Source organism: Electrona antarctica (genome assembly GCF_951216825.1).
Source record: "Electrona antarctica genome assembly, chromosome: 5".
Lineage (NCBI taxonomy): Eukaryota > Metazoa > Chordata > Actinopteri > Myctophiformes > Myctophidae > Electrona > Electrona antarctica.
Genome location: NC_136810.1, coordinates 41,206,838 through 41,226,766, shown reverse-complemented (window position 1 = coordinate 41,226,766; position 19,929 = coordinate 41,206,838). Strand labels below are relative to the sequence as shown.

At 42.2% G+C, this 19,929-nt stretch overlaps 1 protein-coding gene across 1 annotated transcript in view; it reads left to right on the top strand.

Moving 5' to 3' along the window:
- LOC306923040 (copine-8-like) overlaps positions 1-19,929 on the top strand; it is a gene marked incomplete at both ends in the record, with an annotated part of 134,515 nt that overhangs the window by 66,085 nt on the left and 48,501 nt on the right. Inside the window, 2 exons of the mRNA XM_079501023.1 lie at positions 2,758-2,797; positions 12,144-12,220. Coding sequence (XP_079357149.1) covers positions 2,758-2,797; positions 12,144-12,220 — 117 coding nt within the window. The remainder of the gene's footprint in view (positions 1-2,757; positions 2,798-12,143; positions 12,221-19,929) is intronic.

Genomic DNA, 19,929 nt, shown 5'->3' with positions numbered 1-19,929 from the left:
TTTAACACACACACGCGCACGCACGCACGCACGCACGCACGCACACACACACACACACACACACACACACACACACACACACACACACACACACAAAGACTGTCCCACCATATAAGCTTGATTATGTCATCCGCTTGCACATTGCACACACACACTGATTGGAATCCCAGTGGTTGTGTGATCGTACATCCCCACACAACTGCCCACACACACACACACACACACAGCACTTACAAGGCACTGAGGGACATGCTCTCTGCTAAGCCCCTCTCTCCAGTGTGTCTTTATTTCTGTGCGGGGGGGGGGGGGGGGGGGGGGGGGGGGGCATCTTCTGTCTTATTAAACAAGCCTAAATGAATCATTTATGAACATTTGGGGCGTTTGAGTCAAGGCGAGGAAGTGACGACTGCCGGGAGGGAACATGAGGCTGCGCACCTGTCCATTTCACCGCCGGCTGGTCGCATAAGAGGAAGTGTGTTCCCCTTTTCTCTTGTCCTCATGAAGTCACCATACATTTGTGGCTATACATGCGATTGGATTATAGCTGCACTATACTCTCCGCCATTCTTTTGATCTGGCAGTGCAACGGGGTGTTCAATGTTGTGTCTCAGAGTGTGGCAGCATCCATCCATCCATCTTCAACCACTTATCCGTAGTCGGGTCGCGGGGGCAACAGTTCCACCAGAGAGCTCCAGACTGCCCTCTCCAGAGCAACATTAGTAACTTCCTCCTGGGGGATCCCGAGGCATTCCAAGGCCAGTGAGCCGATGTAATCCCTCCATCTGCGCCTTGGTCTGTCCCAGGGTCTCCTCTCCTCCCAGTGGGACATGCATTGAGGACCTCCATAGGAAGCCGCCCGAGAAGCATCCTAACCAAATGCCCGAACCACCTGTGTGTGTGTGTGTGTGTGTGTGTGTGTGTGTGTGTGTGTGTGTGTGTGTGTGTGTGTGTGTGTGTGTGTGTGTGTGTGTGGGTGTGTGTGTGTGTGTGTGTGTGTGTGTGTGTGTGCAGCCTTGGAATGCCTCGGGATCCCCCAGGAGGAAGTTACTAATGTTGCTATGGAGAGGGAAGTCTGGAGCTCTCTGGTGGAGCTGTTGAACCCGCGACCCGACTACATACACATATGTCAACATGTCAATTACCCTTGACGTAAATTAAGTAATTGTTTTATTCCCTATAATCGGGGCCCCGTGAAAATGAGATGTACGTAGTGTGTATATCACAGATTTTTCTATTGGCATTAAAAGGATGAATTAAAAATATGAATAGTGCAGGTAGAAGGAACAATCCACTGTTAATTAGGGTTGCCATAAGGGGGTTAAACGGCACGAGGGATGTTTATAAAAGATTCTCTGACTGAATAAAAGTTACATTTATTAGAACAAATTATGTTATTATCCTAACTAGCCTACAGGTACATATTAACAAGTGACTATGATATTGCTTACAAAGATCCAGACATACCGTATGCATGAATGGTCAATATTTGATAATACTTTCACAGGTTGCGCACAAGGTACCCATACAATCTTTGGTGTATTCCGGGGGTCATACAGTGCACTGTGCAGCCTGTCCCTAATCAGTAACACATTCACAGAAATTTAACACAGCTGAGGAGTTAGCCCGTCTTCTTCAGACCAATTCCATAGATGCTTGATTTGCTGTTCATCATCCTAGCATCAGTCTAACAGTTTCCACAAGGTGTTAGTCACACAAAGTGGGAACAAAATGATCTTGTCTGCATTTTACAAGTTTTAATGTGAAAGGATATGCTGAGGTTTTGTATGAGCTGATTTAGCTGAATCGCACATCATACCTCCAATCCCTGCTTAGTCAAAGGTTTCATGATTGTAATTTGTATGTGTTGGAGAATTCAGTGTCAGCCTCCTCTGCAAGTCAAAGGTTTCATGATTGTAATTTGTATGTGTTGGAGAATTCAGTGTCAGCCTCCTCTGCAAGTCAAATGTAGTTCTTTCTATACATTGCAGTACTTAAAATTATACATAGTTGCAAACAAACTGTGTTATCATTGCCACTACAGTAATTGGAAGTAAATGTACTTTTTATATGCAATGTTTTGGAAGTTATGGTCCCACAACCCATAGAAATGCAATAGTACAGGGCTACTGTAGCAAGTGGTTTAGCTTTTTGCTTAATTTGTAATCAGTGATACGGGCCATAAAATAAAGTAGAAAGTAAAGTAATGATTATAATAAACAAATAACAAAACTTTCATATACAGTACAGTAGTCATGATAGGAGAGATGTGTGCAAACGAAGTGGTTTGGTAGGAGAAGGCGAGCGTATAAACGGGTGCATGTCTTTATTAGTGTGGCAAGATTGTATAGTGAATAATTAGTGTTAATCCATTGTTGAGTTCTGGCATTAATAATAACTCAAAGAAATTTGAAACTCTCCCCCCCTTAAATTTTCTTTTTTCTTTTTAGAATATGGTTCTCTGAAGATATTGGTCAGTTCCAAACAGCCACACTGTTTGGTGCCCGCTTAAGTTTAGTGAATACCGTAATTACTCTTAGTTTTACTCATAGCTGCTTTGCTTTGCTTTGCTTTTCGTCAGGTCTTTATTGTCTACTTATTGACTATTGCTTATCTTCCCAAATACATAGCAGTAAGGATATAATGCAAGACAATACAACAGACCATACAGTAGCAGGACTATGCACACATGGAGAAAAACAGGGAACATTAAGCACACTAATCAATGCTGTGCCTTGTCTGTCTACTATGTCTCCCCAGGTATGATTTGGACTCCAAGAGCGACAATCTTTCTAAACATGTGAGTATCCTCTCTCCTTCCCTTAACGGCCGAGGCGCTACACCAGGCGCGTCAATACATGGAATTTACTGCATGCATACTATGCGTTTGGAAAGCTCCAATTGGTGTCAATGATACAACAACAGACACATGCACGGATAGTGTGAGCCCTGCATACGCATGCTTGAAAATACTAATGGAATCTATTTTATATATGTGTGTATTCCCCATTATATATTGAATAATTTGGTATATCCACTTATTTTCAGAATAGATTATGTCGGCAAAAACATTAATGACAAATATCAAAGTAAAAATCTGCTTTGTCAGTCAGGGCTCATTGTCAGAAAACTATTTTGTTTGTACTCAAAACATTTGGAAGATTCAAACACTGCAGAACTATCACTTTTTTCATCGAACCTGGGAAAATGTTAACTGTGCAAGCTGGAATGGTGTCGGCGTAATCCATTTGAAATTCATATATTGCATCTTGCTCCCCCAAACTATTGCTGTTGCTTTTTTTCCATTCTCCTCTCTGCCAAACAGCTTGAGAACTGCACACTGGGGAAGCTCCCAAGTTCACCCCAGCCATAGACTTGGAGTCTATGGCTGGGGTGATCAAATCACATGAGCATTCTCCACAGGAGTAATAGAATAGCCTAATCACCCTGTCTACCAGCAAGGACGAGCATGAGTGCATTCCATAAACTGTAATTGACATTCCCCCCCTCCCCCAATAAGCAATAATAAGCAACATGCGGTTCCAAACCAATTGCTTGATTGTGAATGTGATAAAACGGCACGAGGGAAGTTTATAAAAGATTCTCTGACTGAATAAAAGTTACATTTATTAGAACAAATTATTTTATTATCGTAACTAGCCTACAGGTACATATTAGTGGCAGCGGTGGCCGAACGGATTGCGGAGCGGTCTTGATACCGGAAGGTCGCCAGTTCGAATCAGCGGTCCGACACGTTAAAATTACCACCGCTGAAGTGCCCTTGAACAAGGCATTGAACCACTACGATGAAATGTTCTATGAGCAGGGCCTGGCTGGAAACAAGTTCTTGAGCTTAGCCCAGATACCCTGGGTAAATATAGTAATCATTTCATTTCATGACTATGTTGACTAAGTGACTAAGTGACTATGATATTGCCTACAAAGATCCAGACATATGCATGAATTAAGCAATATCACACGAGAGGGTGTGGTTTAACGTGATTATTGCCACGACAGTGATACGGTCAGGAACGAGACGTAGTCGAGTTCCGCAAGCATCACTGAAGTGGCAATAATTACGTTAAACCACACCCTCGAGTGTAATATTTCAAAAAAAAACATATTTTTTTAAGACAGATGTAGTCACTACGACCACAAATGTCCCATGAAACTAGCTAGCCTAGCCACCAAGTTTGCTGCGCTCTGGGAAAACAGAGTGGTGTGGAGTGGTGCTCATTTGAACCACGGCTAGAAGGCTGTTTCAACCAATCAGATTGCTTCCTCGAAACGACCTGTAGTATAATTGCTGTTCATCATCCTAGCATAGTTTCCACAAGGTGTTAGTCACACAATGAGTGGGAACAAAATGATCTTGTCTGCATTTTACAAGTTTTAATGTGAAATGATATGCTGAGGTTTTCTATGAGCTAATTTAGCTGAATCGCACATCATACGGATATAGACGTTATGACAAATGTGATAAGTTCAGCACAAATGTGATGAGGTTAGCACATTTTGGGCAAGTGACTATGGCTGTTTTTAGCCCAAGGAGTGTTTTGTGTGCAAAACTAATGCTGCCATGTTATCACAGACGATATTAGTCAGTTTCTCCTGAGGTACCACACTCATTACCTCTTTTTACTAATTAACGTTTTTACTAATCTTTCAAGACCCACAGAATATTTTGTTCTATGATGATGTAAACATCACATATCTAAAGAGAAAGAGTAGAGTCATTATTTTCATCTGGGGGGGGGGGGGGGGGGGTGTCACTACGATGTTCAGTCAGTTCATCTGTTAAAAAATCACACCTGTGTGAAGTAAGGGGCGCTCTTATCGTACATCATCATGACGTAAAATAGACACTATGTCTATTGCTCAGACACTATGATGTAAAAGTGTCCATTCATTGTCAATGGGAATTTAATGTTTGTGTAGGACAAAGTTTGTGCACACACAACAAAAGCTGGATATAGGAGGGGCTAGTGCCCCTCAAAAATGCTCCAGATACTTAGCTTTTCTACAGACAACGTTTGACCTGATAGATAAAAAGATAGCAAGGGAAGATCTTTATCCCCCCTTATATTTCACACCAAATGCTACACCATATTCAGAGCATCTATGCAGCAGCTGTTCACATCCAGCACTGCTCGGAGAAAGTATAGACAAATACATAAGATGGTTCACTAAGGTTAGTCCGGCAGTCGAGGTGGACGGGTGGGACATTTGGTATATAGTCTTTTTTTATTGGCCTAAAATATTGTCTATATTTAAATATTTTATAGGGTTCTTGTGACCCTACCATTAACATCCTATGGCAGGCAGAAATGTGAAAAATGTCAAACTGACCTCATGACGTCTATGGCCGTTTTTAGCCCAAGGAGTGTTTTTTGTGCAAAACTAATGCTTGGAATGGATTCAGAATTATGAAAACCCCCTAGTTTGACATGTCACATGCTACTTAAAGCATAAGGAAAGTTTGACATTTTTGACAAATTTGCCTTTACCACTACCAAATTTCCCACCGGCAAGGTGTTGATGCTCCATAATTATAAGAATCACACCCGTGTGAAGTGTTATATTTAACATATACGTGTTAATATAGCAGTCTTGTCTGGGTTCAGCTTGAGGTGGTTAGAAGACATCCACTGTGAGATGTCAGCCAGGCATGAAGTGATACGCTCTTCCACCTGGGTAGCAGAGGGGGGGAAGGATTGAAACAGTTGAGTGTCATCGGCATAGCAGTGATAAGATTGTGAGCAGAGAGACCAGACAGTGGCCGTGTGGTTAGAGTGTCCGCCCTGAAACTGTAAAAATGGGACCCAATGCCTCCCTGCTTGGCACTCAGCATCAAAGGGTTGGATTTAGAACAAAGAACAAATTTCACTGCGGTAACGTGTGTAACAAATCGTACGACTTTGACTTTGAGATGATAGATTTAGTGTACAGGGAGAAAAGGAGGGGACCAAGTACAGATCCCTGTGGGACCCCAGTTAGGAGGGTTCAGGGGGGGACCTTTCCAAGAAACCTGGTAGTTAGGTAGGAGGAAAACCACTTTAGTGCTTTAGTGCCGATTACTGTAGGTGTTCTGATCGTTCGACCACCCATGAGGCCATGATGTCTCAAAGTTCCCTTCATATACAACTTACTCGAGCTCTGTTAGCCACCAAAATACCCCAGGTCCAGAGTATGGTCACTCGCCAGCTCTATTTTGCTGCTCATCTCCATTCCTATCCACTGTATTCACCACCTTCAGATTTCAAACTCTGCACACACACAGTATGTGGCCAAGTTCTGGCCATATAGTTTCCGCACACATTGCAATAGTTTTTCCCCAAGCCATTTGTTTTTCCCTCCAAGTCCCTTGCGGGACTTGATCCTAGGCCAGCCCATATAGAGTTCAACCCATACATGATACATTATATCCTCACTGCCAGCCCCATTCAGTCATACTGCTTTCTAGGGGTGTAACGATACATTCTAACAGCGATATGATACATATCACGATACATGGTTGACGATACGATACATGGACGATATTGGTTCATTATGGCGGTGCGATACGATTCAATGATTTAAAATTGATACAGTAATTATTTAGCAAATACATTAAATATGTTTGAAACTTGTGGATATTGCAGGTTTATATATATAAACTAGAAAAAGTGCCCTTCTGGGCACAGGTCTCCACCAGGAGGATAGGAGTGTGTGTGTGTGTGATGTTTGGCTAAATGTTTAGGAGCAATATAAACGTGTGTATGTGTGTGTGTGTGTGTGTGTGTGTGTGTGTGTGTGTGTGTGTGTGAGGTGCGGCTTGGCCTGTTGTAGCGCCACCATGAGGCTGATTTGAAAACTGTCAAGTGGCATTTCTTCCAAAGCCTAGTGGGAATATGCATGCACAGTTTCACCACAATCGGACGCTGCGTTGAGTAGTTGTGGCGATTTGTACAAAACGGGTACAAAGCGGGCTACTCCTGAAATGTTTAGAAGCCAATTGTAGCCAATGAGGGTGGATTATGAGAAATCAAACAAACCCGTCTTGATAACATGACTATGGAGAGCATGTGTACCGATTTGCATGAAATCTGGATAAAATCTGAAGGAGTAATGTTAGAAAATGTGTTTTACATATGTCGGCCTCCTGGTGGTGCTATAAAGAGCAGATGTGAAAAATTCCAGGCAAAGGTTTTTCCTTGGCCTCTAGGGAGTTGGCATACAAAGTTATCCACAGATCCGTGCAGTTAGAGGTAAAAACACTTTTCGGCCAGTTATAGCGCCTCCATGAGGCTGAGTTGAAAATGTTCATGTGGCATTTCTTCCTCGGCCTAGTGGGAATGTGTGTGCACAATTTCACGGAAATCACACGATGTGTTCATGATTTGCAGCATTTTGTTTGAAACTGAGCACTCTTAGCCAATCAAGATGGAGTCTGAGAAATCTGAAAGACCCGTTTCGTTGAATGGCTCTAGAGAGACTGTGTACCAATTTGCGTGATGTTTGGACAAAATCTGTAGGTGTACTGTCCAAAAACTTGTTTTGCACAAAGCGGCCTCCTGGTGGCGCTATAACAGGCCGTTCTGGAAATCGTGGGGCAGAGGTTCATCGTTGGCATCCAGGGAGTGTGTGTGCAAAATTTGGCATCGACCGGGTTAACGGTGCCGGAGATTAGCTGTTCACAGACGGAAGGACGGACGGACACACACACACACACACGGACGGACGGACGGAGTGCAAAACATACTCTCTCCCCATGCCTTCGGCCTGGTGGAGACAATAAGTAAACACAGTGATAGGTTAGGGCAAATAGATGGACATTGTATTTGAACACATATATGGACAAACCCACGCCTTGACATGAACACAGAGAATACACACATTTATCGATAGACCAAGTGTAGTGATATGGAATGGAAAAGTTATTAAACCCATCTTTTTATTTTTTTCTTCTTAAAATTGCTAAATACAAGCACAAGTACTTAGTATTGATAAAATTGATTATTTCCATTGCAAAACGATTCGATACTGATTATTTCCATTGCAAAACGACACAGTACAAAGTCAAACGATATACGATATTTGCTGTTTACATATCGATATTCTTCGATATTTTAAATTAAAATCAATATTTCGATGCAGTTACTATATCGTTACACCCCTACTGCTTTCCCTCAGTCAAAGACCCCCAACCCCATCCTGCCCTTCGGGGGCTCTAACACTGAGCACAACCAACACTGCCAGGGCAGCGATTTACTCTCAGAAGGACTGCATGGGGGGGGACGCTTGGCTGCTTCCTGTCATCGCTGTGGATGTGGGGGATCTGAGATATGGAATAACAGATCTTTCTCTCTCTCTCTCTCTCTCTTTCTCTCTCATCCCGGCTATAAATAACATGAAGCGAGTGAATGCATTCGTATACAGTATCTCGACTTGACAGCTACAGTATATAAGTTCCAAGGCTCAAAGGATGGCATCGTCCTCCCACTCCTCCCACAACAGCAGATGTTTCTCCCTGGCATGCGGTTCCTAATACCCTGTGCAGATACTGTATACACACGCATGCCTGCAGGGGATGAAGATGTTAACCTCTCAGAAAGATGATGGGATGAGAGATTGCAGTGGTGAGGTCTAATTAAGATCTGTGTATCCTCATGGGTTCTATGAGGTTAACTGCATGTCCCTTCATGTCTGTTCATGTCTCTATTGTCGTTTTTTTTCTTATTTTATTCTCATGGATTATTTAAACGCATTTTTGCTCTATTAGTGTAGTGGAAAGAGATGGAGAAAGAGAGCAAAGAAATAATTAGCCCAATTTTATCCCACAATATATATTGTCTTTTATTGAATAACATATGGCTAAGCTCAAGGTCATTTCACATCGTGTCACCTTTTTTTTCTTCTTCTTTTAAAAGGGAAAAAAAAGAAAATAGCTATAGCAGTGGACAGGGTTGTAACTGGGGACAAGACCAATACATATATGTGTGAGGTGTGCTTGTGTCTGCTTGTCTGGGGCACAGCGATCGCACTTTGAGTCTGCCTCATGGATACATTTCATTCTTTGATATTCACTGAAGCGTTTTCCCAGTATGTCCTGCAGAGACTTGTTAAAATCACTGCCAGTTTCTTCCAACTATTAATGGTTGACATGTGCTACTGTAACATACAGTAGCCTTGATGCTTTAGGGCAGTGGTTTTCAACCAGTGGTCCGGTGACCACCAGTGGTCCTTGAGGTGGTCCCCAGCTAAATGATGGAGAGTTGGTAACCAAATGGACCCTTATAGATCTTTAACACTTTAGAGTGTGAAATTTAATTCATTTTACGCTCTCAAGAGTTAAATTATTGTTAAACATTGTTTCTTAATGATGATGTGATAATGTTAATAGTCTTTCTTCTCGTTTTTCCAAACAAGTCATCAAGTTAGTTATAACTGCCCTAATTGATACTGGAAATGTATTAGTTAATTAAGTTAACACATTGTACAGCACTGTCAGCACATCTTGCTCATCCAGTAGTTGAAGGCTTCTGAAATTAGCATATAACACTGTATTCACTTAATGAAACACTGTTTGTTATTTTTTTAATTAGAGACACAGTAAAATCCTCAGTATAGTATTAATTTAAATGTAAATGTAAACAAGTGAAATTAACACAGGGGATTTTTGCTGTGTTTAATGTTTACTGTGCACAAACGAGACATATGGAAGCAATAATTTTCAGTGTCGAATTTTGCTGGCACATTATGTTAATAGCAACACGGAATTACATGTTGAGGTTATGGCTCATCCTCTTCAAAACGGCTAATCTACCACCACCACAACTACATAGACGTCTATTTCACCCATATACAGAGGATGTTTGTGTTAATTGAAGGAGGCCTGCGTAAAAATGATATCACACACCCAACTGGAGGATTATAGTTGTTGTTGTTTTTTTAATAGTCCATTAAGAATGAGTCTTAATGGATTAGGTAGTTACTGTAAGTATTTAAGTTTTACAACTAGAAAATTAACTATGGAATATATATTAATTTGTTTACATGATTCTCCTGCATGTGAGCGACCAGCTCAGTGGCCTTGTGTTTAGAGATTCTGTCTGCTCTGAGATTGGGAGGTTGGGGTTTGATTCCCCAGCTGGATCATACCAAAGACTATAAAAATGGAACCCAGTGCCTCCTTGCTTGGCACTCAGCATCAATTGGGGGTAATAAGTCCCTGCGACATGTCCAGGGGATGTACTTGCATATCTTGGGGATGTACTTGCACTCCATCTTTAAGTGGAGCGGTACACTGTAAAGTTGTGAGTCTTTTACATTCAACTATAATATGATTAGGTCCAGCTGCTATTCCGGCAGCTCTTATTTGGAGGGCTTAAACAATAGAGGTAACCCATTCCACATGATTGGATTTGGAGTATAAAATGAGTTTTCACTTTCCCACTTTGAATTCATGTGGTACAACATCAATGAAGCGTCCTCTGTGGAATAGCTGTGTAGGTACATCACAAACCTTCGAAAAGTAATTGCATCAACATTCGGTTTTCAATAAGCATACACAATTTAGGGCTTGGCAATTAACCGACAATATCAAAACCAATATTTATAACCAATAATAGACTTCATAGTGCTCATGTAGGTTAATCAAATAGCCAAGAAGCAAATTTGTCTCAACACAAATAAATTAAAATAGATTATCTCATAATTGAATAAAACGATTAGTCTGATTAGACTTGACCCTCTATTATACTTTGTTGTCCAATGGAGGCATATAAAAAGATACGGAAATTGTTCTACAAGCGAGACATCCCAACGTGTTGTGAGCTTGTAGATCATCTACTTTCACTATTTATTATTTTATTATAATTGTTCATTAATCATAATCGAGGCAAACGTTTGAAATAATTGTGTTATTGAATTGAAGTCATATCGCCCAGTCCTAAAACATTCTAACACGTGGTACTCTCCACAAGCACATCCGCATGCGGGCACATACATACACAACATTTAGACAATGTCGCCCGCACATGTGCCCGCGACGCATGCATTGCACACACTCTGCACGAGCATACATGAGAACTATGAAGGCAACGTTTCGGTCACTATACTGACCTTTTTCATGCATAACACTAGGAAAAGTGAAAATAAAATCTCCCTTGAGAGATCTCACATGTTAGTGGTCGTCTCACTCTGAGTTTGATTTCACATGAACACATGGGTCAACTACATGTATAGACAAGAAAAAGTGGTCCTCGGAGCACAGGTCTCCGCCAGGTCAGGTAGGTCGGAATCTGTAGAAGTTGAGGGATTAATGTTGAGGAAGTCATCGCACAAAATATGTTGATTTGTGGGAGTGGAGGATATAGTTTTGTGTTTGAGTTTGTTAATTGTATTAATATTAATGTGAAGTCGCTTAATTGTTATGGCGTTCTAGTCATAAAGATTGGACAGATCCATCTTGGATTCTTGATCTGCTTCTGCCTTTCACTACAATCGGGCAATGCATTAATCAGAATTATCTTCTTTTTTTTTTCTTTTTCTTTTTTATCCCACGATTTTGCAACCCAGTTTTTTCACCCAGTGCCAATTATCTAATGTAATCCTGGGCGCTACACTTCCTCTGCCAACCTGGGGGGGCAGCGGTTTGACCTCATGCCTCCTTCTATGCATGAGGAGTCCAAGCTGCTTCTTTTCACCTGACAGGGGGGAATTTCCCTGGCCGGACGTAGCGCGTGGAAGGAACACGTTATTCCGACCAGTTCCTTTCCCCTCCATCAGGCGCCCCAGGGGGGCCAGGGGGAGGTAGTTTTAGAGACCAGGATTACTGCATGTTTTTTTAATCAGAATTCTCAATAAAGAACGTCTTTCTTGTACCTGTGGTGTTAATGATTAATGATTTGAGGCTTTTTGTTCAAAGCGAAACACTCTTGCAAACTTTAGATGCCAATCTTAGGCAATCAGGATGGAATATGAAAAAAATCTTGATCACATGACTATATAGAGATTAATGTGTATTGACAATAATGACTGTTTCTCTTCTGACATTCATCTTTTTCTCTGTGTCTGTGTGCATGTGTGTGTGTGTGTGTGTGTGTGTGTGTGTGTGTGTGTGTGTGTGTGTGTGTGCGTATGCGTGCATACGTGTGTGCGTGTAGGACTTTCTGGGCCAGGCATTCTGCACTCTTGGCGAGATAGTAGGCTCCTTGGGCAGCCGCATGGAAAAAACCTTAATGTAAGTACCACTCATTTACACGTGCACGCACGCACGCACGCACACGCACGCACGCACGCGCGCGCACGCACGTGCACACACACACACACACACACACACACACACACACACACACACACACACACACACACACCAGACTACACATATACTGTACAGTACATGCATATATAAACACCCAGACATTGCCTATGCACCTTTGCACACATTAAACCCATGCATGTGTACAGCATACTGCACATGCACAAATGCATACATGCGCATGTGCGAGTGCCAAATGCACACCCACACACATACACTAACATTCACATGCGTAACGTCCCTTGTTGTAGTGTTGCACAGGACACACCATAATCCCGTGGGTCGGGCCGGTTTGGGCAAACGTCAGTAGATTTTACATATCGTGTTTGGGCAGACAGGTCAAAACACGCAAGAAAAAAACAACTCCTCATGTCATGGGGCATTGTCAGGGGCAGCCTTAGGAATCTGGAGGCCCGTTTTATGACCAAATGGGGCCCCCATATATACCTAATTATTCTGTTGTCCTCCCAATGCTGCACATTTTACCCAGGTTATTACCAGGAAATAACTTTAACATTGTGGGAGAGAGCAAGGCAACGAGTGAGTGAGTGAGTGAGAGAGAGAGGGCCAAGGGTGGTGGGGGGTTGAATGACGTCCGGCGGTCAGTCGTAGCTCGGAGGCCCCCTTGAGGGTGGAGACCCGTTTCAATTAGCCCTTTAATAAATCCCACCCCAAAAAGCGATTGTCCAATGCCAATCCAAATAGTTTAATAATGGTTGCTATGCAGGTCAAGCTTTCTTAGCTGCTAATAACTTGCCTATTGGACAAGGATGGGTTGGGGAGGGACTTAGTGAAGGGCTAATTGAAACTGGTGAAACATAGCAAAGGCCTCCTATGGGACAAATCTTGTATGGGGGTCCCTGGCACAAAATATTTTCAGATTTATGTCCGTGGACAATTGCATATTTACCTGGGGTTCCTTGACATGAAGAAATGTGAAACATTAGGAATCAAGCCCAAATAAGCAACTACGCGTGAAATATTACAGCAGAAGAAGAGATCCTGGGCAACCAGGAAGTGCAGTTTCCTCTCAGCTTGGGTAGTGTTTCCAAACCAGACCTTGATACCGCTGGTGAGGAGGTTTTCGACGAGTCCTTGCTTTTTTACAACAGTGTTACAACAGGCCAAGGAACTTGAAGCTGTCTGCCTGCTCCACCTCTATCCCTTGATGGTGAGGGGTTCCAGTGTGTGAGATCTATTCTGCTGTCCCACTGGGTTTCGGACAAGCATTCTCTAACACCATCATGATGTTTTGTGATCGAAACCACTGCTCTTGGCCTTCTGCAAGCATTAGACTGCGTGTCAGGTGGACACTTCAAAACCTTTTGGCGCGTGAAACTCCTTCACTCCTGGGGCAAAGTCTCGATATATATATATATTTTAAATAAAATAATGTTGTTCATAATAAAGTGATGAACAACATGATGAGGTATGAGTCAAATGGGGAGTTTATTGAGTATTCATTTAGTGTTTGAGTGGTGCAACCACTCCTATAGACAGCTATGTGTGTGTCCCTCCCTGTGTCCGAGCACGAAAATGGCATTTTTTTCAGTTCCAAGTATTTTGTAGTTGCAGATATCTATATCGTTGATGAAATTTCATACAATATATCGATATATCGCAAATATCGCAATATATCGAATATCGTGATCTTATCGTTATCGAGGGCCTAATATCGCGATATATATCGTATCGTGAGGTACCCATATCGTCCCACCCCTAGTATGTACCTCATTTAATTTGGGTCATTAATTGAGGTCAGTGTAATGGGTTGGGGGGTGTTTATTGGCCGCCAAAAAAGATTATAGAACCACTTGAGCCTTAGTTGTGTTTTCTGTCTATTTTTGTTTTCTACTACTACTACTACTAATAATAACACATTTTATAAGGCGCCTTTCAGGGCAATCAAACTACAAAGCACTTTGTTTGTTTCCTGATTTCTTCTCTCTTTAATTATTTCTGTGCAACGCTAGGTGGCAACAGAGTATAGGTAAACCCTAACCCTAACCCATTCTTCTATTTTTGCTCATGTTCATTTCCTGTTTCCCAGCCTAGAGACCACCGTTGTAACGTTTGGCTATTATTAGCGTTAGCTCACACTGTTTATCTTTCGCCAGAAACATTAACATGTCGGGAGCAATGTGGTACAAAAACACAAATGACATCCGAACCTTGGATGGATGATGATCAACAAGGACAGCGCTCGTATGTTCTGAGTTATAAGGCTTTGAAAATTCTACTTTGACTGTAGGTAAATGGGGGCCGTGTGCAAAGATCCTGGTGTTGGGGGTGACGGAGGCGTTGCCTAGCAACCGGACCAATGTTAAAAGCTGATTTTCGGCTGAACCGCTTCATATGGTGTAAAGGGGGGGAAGGGTACGGATATATCCGTAGCTGGCATATAACGTCCCATACACGACTATTTATGTTTAGTTGGCAAAAAAAGAGTTCATGTAAAACACTTTGAGTTTTATATGATTTGTATTATATTTCATTACCATAGTCAGCATCACATAATCATCATCCTCTGCCATGAATACCAAATGGCTCAGCACTAGATTTGGAATTCCGGTTCATTTGACAGTGATTAATTGAAATTCAGCATGAGCCCTTTTTTTCAGATGGCATGCATGGCGGTCTTTGAAGTGAAACAGAGCGCGACATGAATATGAGCCAAGAGAGTTGTGAGAGCGTACCTGGTTTGTCTGTTTGTCTGTGGCTGTCTCTGACAGAGATGAATAGGAAAACAGATGCAGTGAATGTCAATGTTGTAAACAAGCCCAAGATGGTAAACAATGTGCAACTTAAAGGGACAGCTTACCCAAAGGTTAAGAGGTATGTGGTGATGCTGTAGGAAGGGGGGTGTTACTGCATAGGCACCTTACGGTGGTCCCAGGTTACATTAGCACTTTTAAGCTACCCAGGGGAAAGCAAAGCCCTCTACATCTTATTAGCATGTAAGACTTTACTGATCTCCTAAGGGGGGGTAGGGGGGGGGGGGGCAGATTGTCTGCCCTCCATTTGACAAACAAACCATCTCTCTCATCACCATGGTGTCCAAGGATGGGGGAGGATAGGTTGGATCTCACATGGTGATAAACGGATGGAATACCCCTTCCAACCGCTACACCACATATTGGTACAGTATGTATGCTATTGATCCTCATGCTTCAGCTGGGTAGGAGGGTGATTATAGGATTATTCAGCTGGGTTTAGTCATAGGGCTCCATTTTTGTCGCCGTCGTTTCCCGCGACGTGGCCCGTGACGCGGCCCGCGATTCAGCCGCTGCCCGAAAATTACGATTATAGGAGCTTGCTCTGTCCCTTAATGGTATTTTGGTCCGCTATCTATTTTGCTGACACCAGTATTTGCACCTAGATGTGTGGTCATGGGCATGTTGGCACGCTTTCCCCTAAATTGCTATTTTGGTCACATACATTTGGGAAGGCGATAGTGGAGTTTTAAAGTACCCGTAAACCGTGCCAAATAATTTTTTTTGTATCACAAGTCAAGGCAGCAGCACATCACTCTTCCATAGACCGTAAGGCTATGAAACAATATAGAACTGGGCCTAACGGGCAACGGATATGGGATCTCTTAAAGGCAATGGTACGTGGACCCGTGATTGGTTTAATTATTGTAACGCCCAAACCACACCTACCGGTATGCATAATATAACGGGTAGGCATGTAACGATACACTCAACTCACGATACGATTCGTATCACGATATGAGGTTCACGATACGATTTTTCATGATATTTTAAACAAAAAATATTTTCCAGAAAAATTACTGTTTTTTTTTATTTTATATAATTTATCTTCCCCCCGAGCTTTTTTCACATTTTTTTATATAACTACATTGCAAAAGAGTAGCATTACTTTTGATAGTGCAGAAACATAATTGCCTTCCTTGATGAGCATCAACGACCATCATCACCTGGGCACAGTCACACACAGCTCCCCTCTACAGTGCTCTACTACTGAAAGTGACTAATTTCTCTCCAAAAGCACTTGAATATGGAATATGACTAAAGCTCACATTTCACATCACACACCATAATGCACTAGCCCCCCCTAAAAAAACAAAATCGTTTTTTTTTTATTTCAATAAATCGATTCATATCGTCGGGATTAATATCGATATATATATCGATATACGATATATCGTTACATGCCTAATAACGGGTAACGGAGGTGTTTTAGGGATTTAGACAGGTAACCAAAATACCAACTTTAGTGGGGGGACACCCCTTCCCCACTGCTAAATCCCCAAACAGTGTATTTAGAAAGATTGAACGAAAATGGAGCCCATAGTCTCTTGAATAGTTTTTATTTCGTTTTAGTCACATTTTAGTCACCTGGAATGTTTTAGTCTAGTTTTAGTCGACTATTATCATAAGATTTTAGTTGACTAAATGTATTTTGGAGGACCTTAATGCCGTCGTAATGACTGATTTTACACTTGACCTGATTTTACATTGCCGAAAAATAGCCGATCTGCTATTTTCAGCATGCAACCAAGTGTAAAATGACTTATACTGGATCTCTTGTCCAGCTAGTCCCTTCCTAACGTAGTCTAGTTTTTATTTGTTGACGAAATTGTCAATTAGTCTTAGTTTTAGTCATCTTACCTTAGTTGTCAAAAAAGGTAGTCACCGAACATCTTTCGTCATAGTGTTAGTCGTCGAAATCAACACTGCCTGGCAGAGACCCCCCCCCCCCCCACACACACACACACACACACACACACACACAAGGAGAATGGCATACTGTACAATGTACATATCTAATGTCTCTGGACCGGGGTGCATACTTAGTTTAGACTAGACATGGGTTAAGGTTAGGTGTAGGTGTGCTGCCCCGTGGGAGGTTAGGTTTAGGGTGAGGGTTTGAGATAGGTTGTAGTTGTAGGACTAATGACTGGTCTAACCAATGACTAGTCTAAACCAAAAACTGTCTAAACTAAGTACTTGCACCCCTCTGGATCACATAGGATACGGGACAGTATCACATGGGTGTGTGTGTGTGGCTTGAAGCTGGGTTGAAGCTGAATGGACCTGATGATGAATGACTCACACACAAGATGATGTAAGAATCCACTGCCACTTTGTAGTTACATAATCACATCAGACCTAGACTTATTCAGTGTGTGTGTGTGTGTGTGTGTGTGTGTGTGTGTGTGTGTGTGTGTGTGTGTGTGTGTGTGCGTGCGTGCGTGCGTGCGTGCGTGCGTGCGTGCGTGCGTGCGTGCGTGCGTGCGTGCGTGCGTGCGTGCGTGCGTGCGTGCGTGCGTGCGTGCGTGCGTGCGTGCGTGCGTGCGCAGCCGGTTTGTTGCTTTCAAACCAAGCTTTACAGTCTACATTTATTTACATGAAAAAAGGCAAGGCAATAGTTTTGCAGTTGTATTCAGCAAGTTGGATGCAGATCGCACTAATACAGACTAAAAGGAGAGAGAGAGAGAGAGAGAGAGAGAGAGAGAGAGAGAGGATATGAGGAAAGAGATGGATGAATAATTGTAAGTGCATGAAGACGGGAATCGAAAGAGGGAGAAAAAAAGGGATACATTACGGTTGGTTAGATAAAGATGCATCACATTCCACGTATGTGATTAAAACAATTCCTCTGTCATCTCTAACATGCGATGTCAATCGGGCACTGAAGCATTCACTGTACAGTTCAGTATGTACAGTATGTAGCAGTGCAATCTTCTAGCAGAGTGGTTTTCAACCCTTTTCATATCAAGGCCCATTATTTATTCTGCATTTGAGCCACGGACCACCTTTGATGACATTTAGCCTCTCAGACCCTAAACTTTGAATATTTTGTTGTCATTGGATAAGATTTTGTGCTGTATTTCCATGCTGTATTGATGTTAGTACCATAAATAACAGGCAAATGTTGATCAAAATAACAATTCTTCTACATATAAATATCGAAATGTATTTAAAGGAAGGGCCCCTTGAGATGCATCATCTCGTTTTAGAGGGTGTCCTCGGGCACAACACAATGAATACAATAGACAAAACAGTACATGTCAACACACAACAATACACTTACAACATCAAAAATATAGAGGTTCTCCAATCCACTCAAAACACTACATCAACGACCAGAAGAATCTGCACTGCAACACCTTACAAAATACTAATAATAAAATAAAATAAAATTCAATTAAATACATTTTCATTTTGGCGTGAATTAGATCCTAATTTTTCAATAAATGCTAGCGCTGTAAGGGTTAAGAATTTCAGAGGGCAAAATGTTTCGAAAAGAGAAAGAACTAGAAAAAGTGCCCTTCTGGGCACAGGTCTCCACCAGGGCAGGTCAGGTTGTGGCCTCCTGGTGGCGCTATAATAGGCCAATGTGAAAAGGGTGCCATTTCTTCATACGCCTTTGATGGCAATTGGATGATTTGAGGCATTTTGTTCCAAAAATGTGTTTTGCAAAAATCAACCTGTTGGTGGCGCTATAACAGGCCAATGTGAAAAGGGTGGGATATATTCCTCAGCCTAGTAAGAAAATGTGTGAAAGATTTCACGTAAATTGCATGCTGCGTTCATGATTTGAGGCTTTTGTTCAAAACGGGGCAATCTTGCAAACTGTGAAAGCCAATTATAGCCAATTAGGATGGAATATGAAATATCGGACAGATCCGACTTGAGCACATGACCATAGAGATACTGTGTAACGATTTGTGAGATTTTTGGACAGAATCTGGAGGAGTAATATCAATTTATTTTTTTACAAAAGTTGTCCTCCTGGTGGCGCTATAAAAGGCAGATGCGGAAAGTGCAGGTCAAAGGTTTGTCCTTAGCCTCTAGGGAGTGTGCATGCAACGTTTCACGCAGATCGGTGCAGTTTTAGGTAAAAAATGGGAAAAGCTGCCTCATGGTGGCGCTATAACAGGCCGTTCTGGAAAATGTGGGGCAGAGGTTCATCGTTGGCATCCAGGGAGTGTGTGTGCAAAGTTTGGCATCGACCGGGTTAACGGTGCCGGAGATTAGCTGGTAACAGACGGACGGAAGGAAGGAAGGACGGACGGACACACACACGGACGGAGTGCAAAACATACTCTCTCCCCATGCCTTCGGCCTGGTGGAGACAACCAGGAAGAGTCGGGTTACTGACAGTAAGATAAAGTAGAGGAATAATTATTACCAACAGAAGAGAAATGTTGAAAATGAACGTAAAATGAAACCAAATGGATATGCCTAAAATTCATCTTTGAAAAAATACCACGTAAGTACCTGGATTCAACATCTGCAACTTAGTCAGGGAGGGTTCATTCCGCTTTGGATGAGTGCCATATGTTTGGTATCCCATGCAAGAGAGACCTGGGTTTGAATCCAAGACAGTGGTTATGATGTGTCAAAATGCCATGGCATTGACATTCCTGATACAGAGATGATGGTGCAGTGATACTTGCTTGTTACACAGGTGAGCAGCTGTGTTAAGCCAAGCTTGTGTGAACTGCTTTGACTGTGCAATAAAGGCTATTTTAATACAATTTAAAAACTCGCTCTCTATCACTGTACTATTTCATTAGTGCTCTCTTTTTGCGTCTCTCTGCCTCTCTTTCTTTCTTTCTTTCTTTCTTTCTTTCCCCTGTTCCTCTGCTCACTATGTGA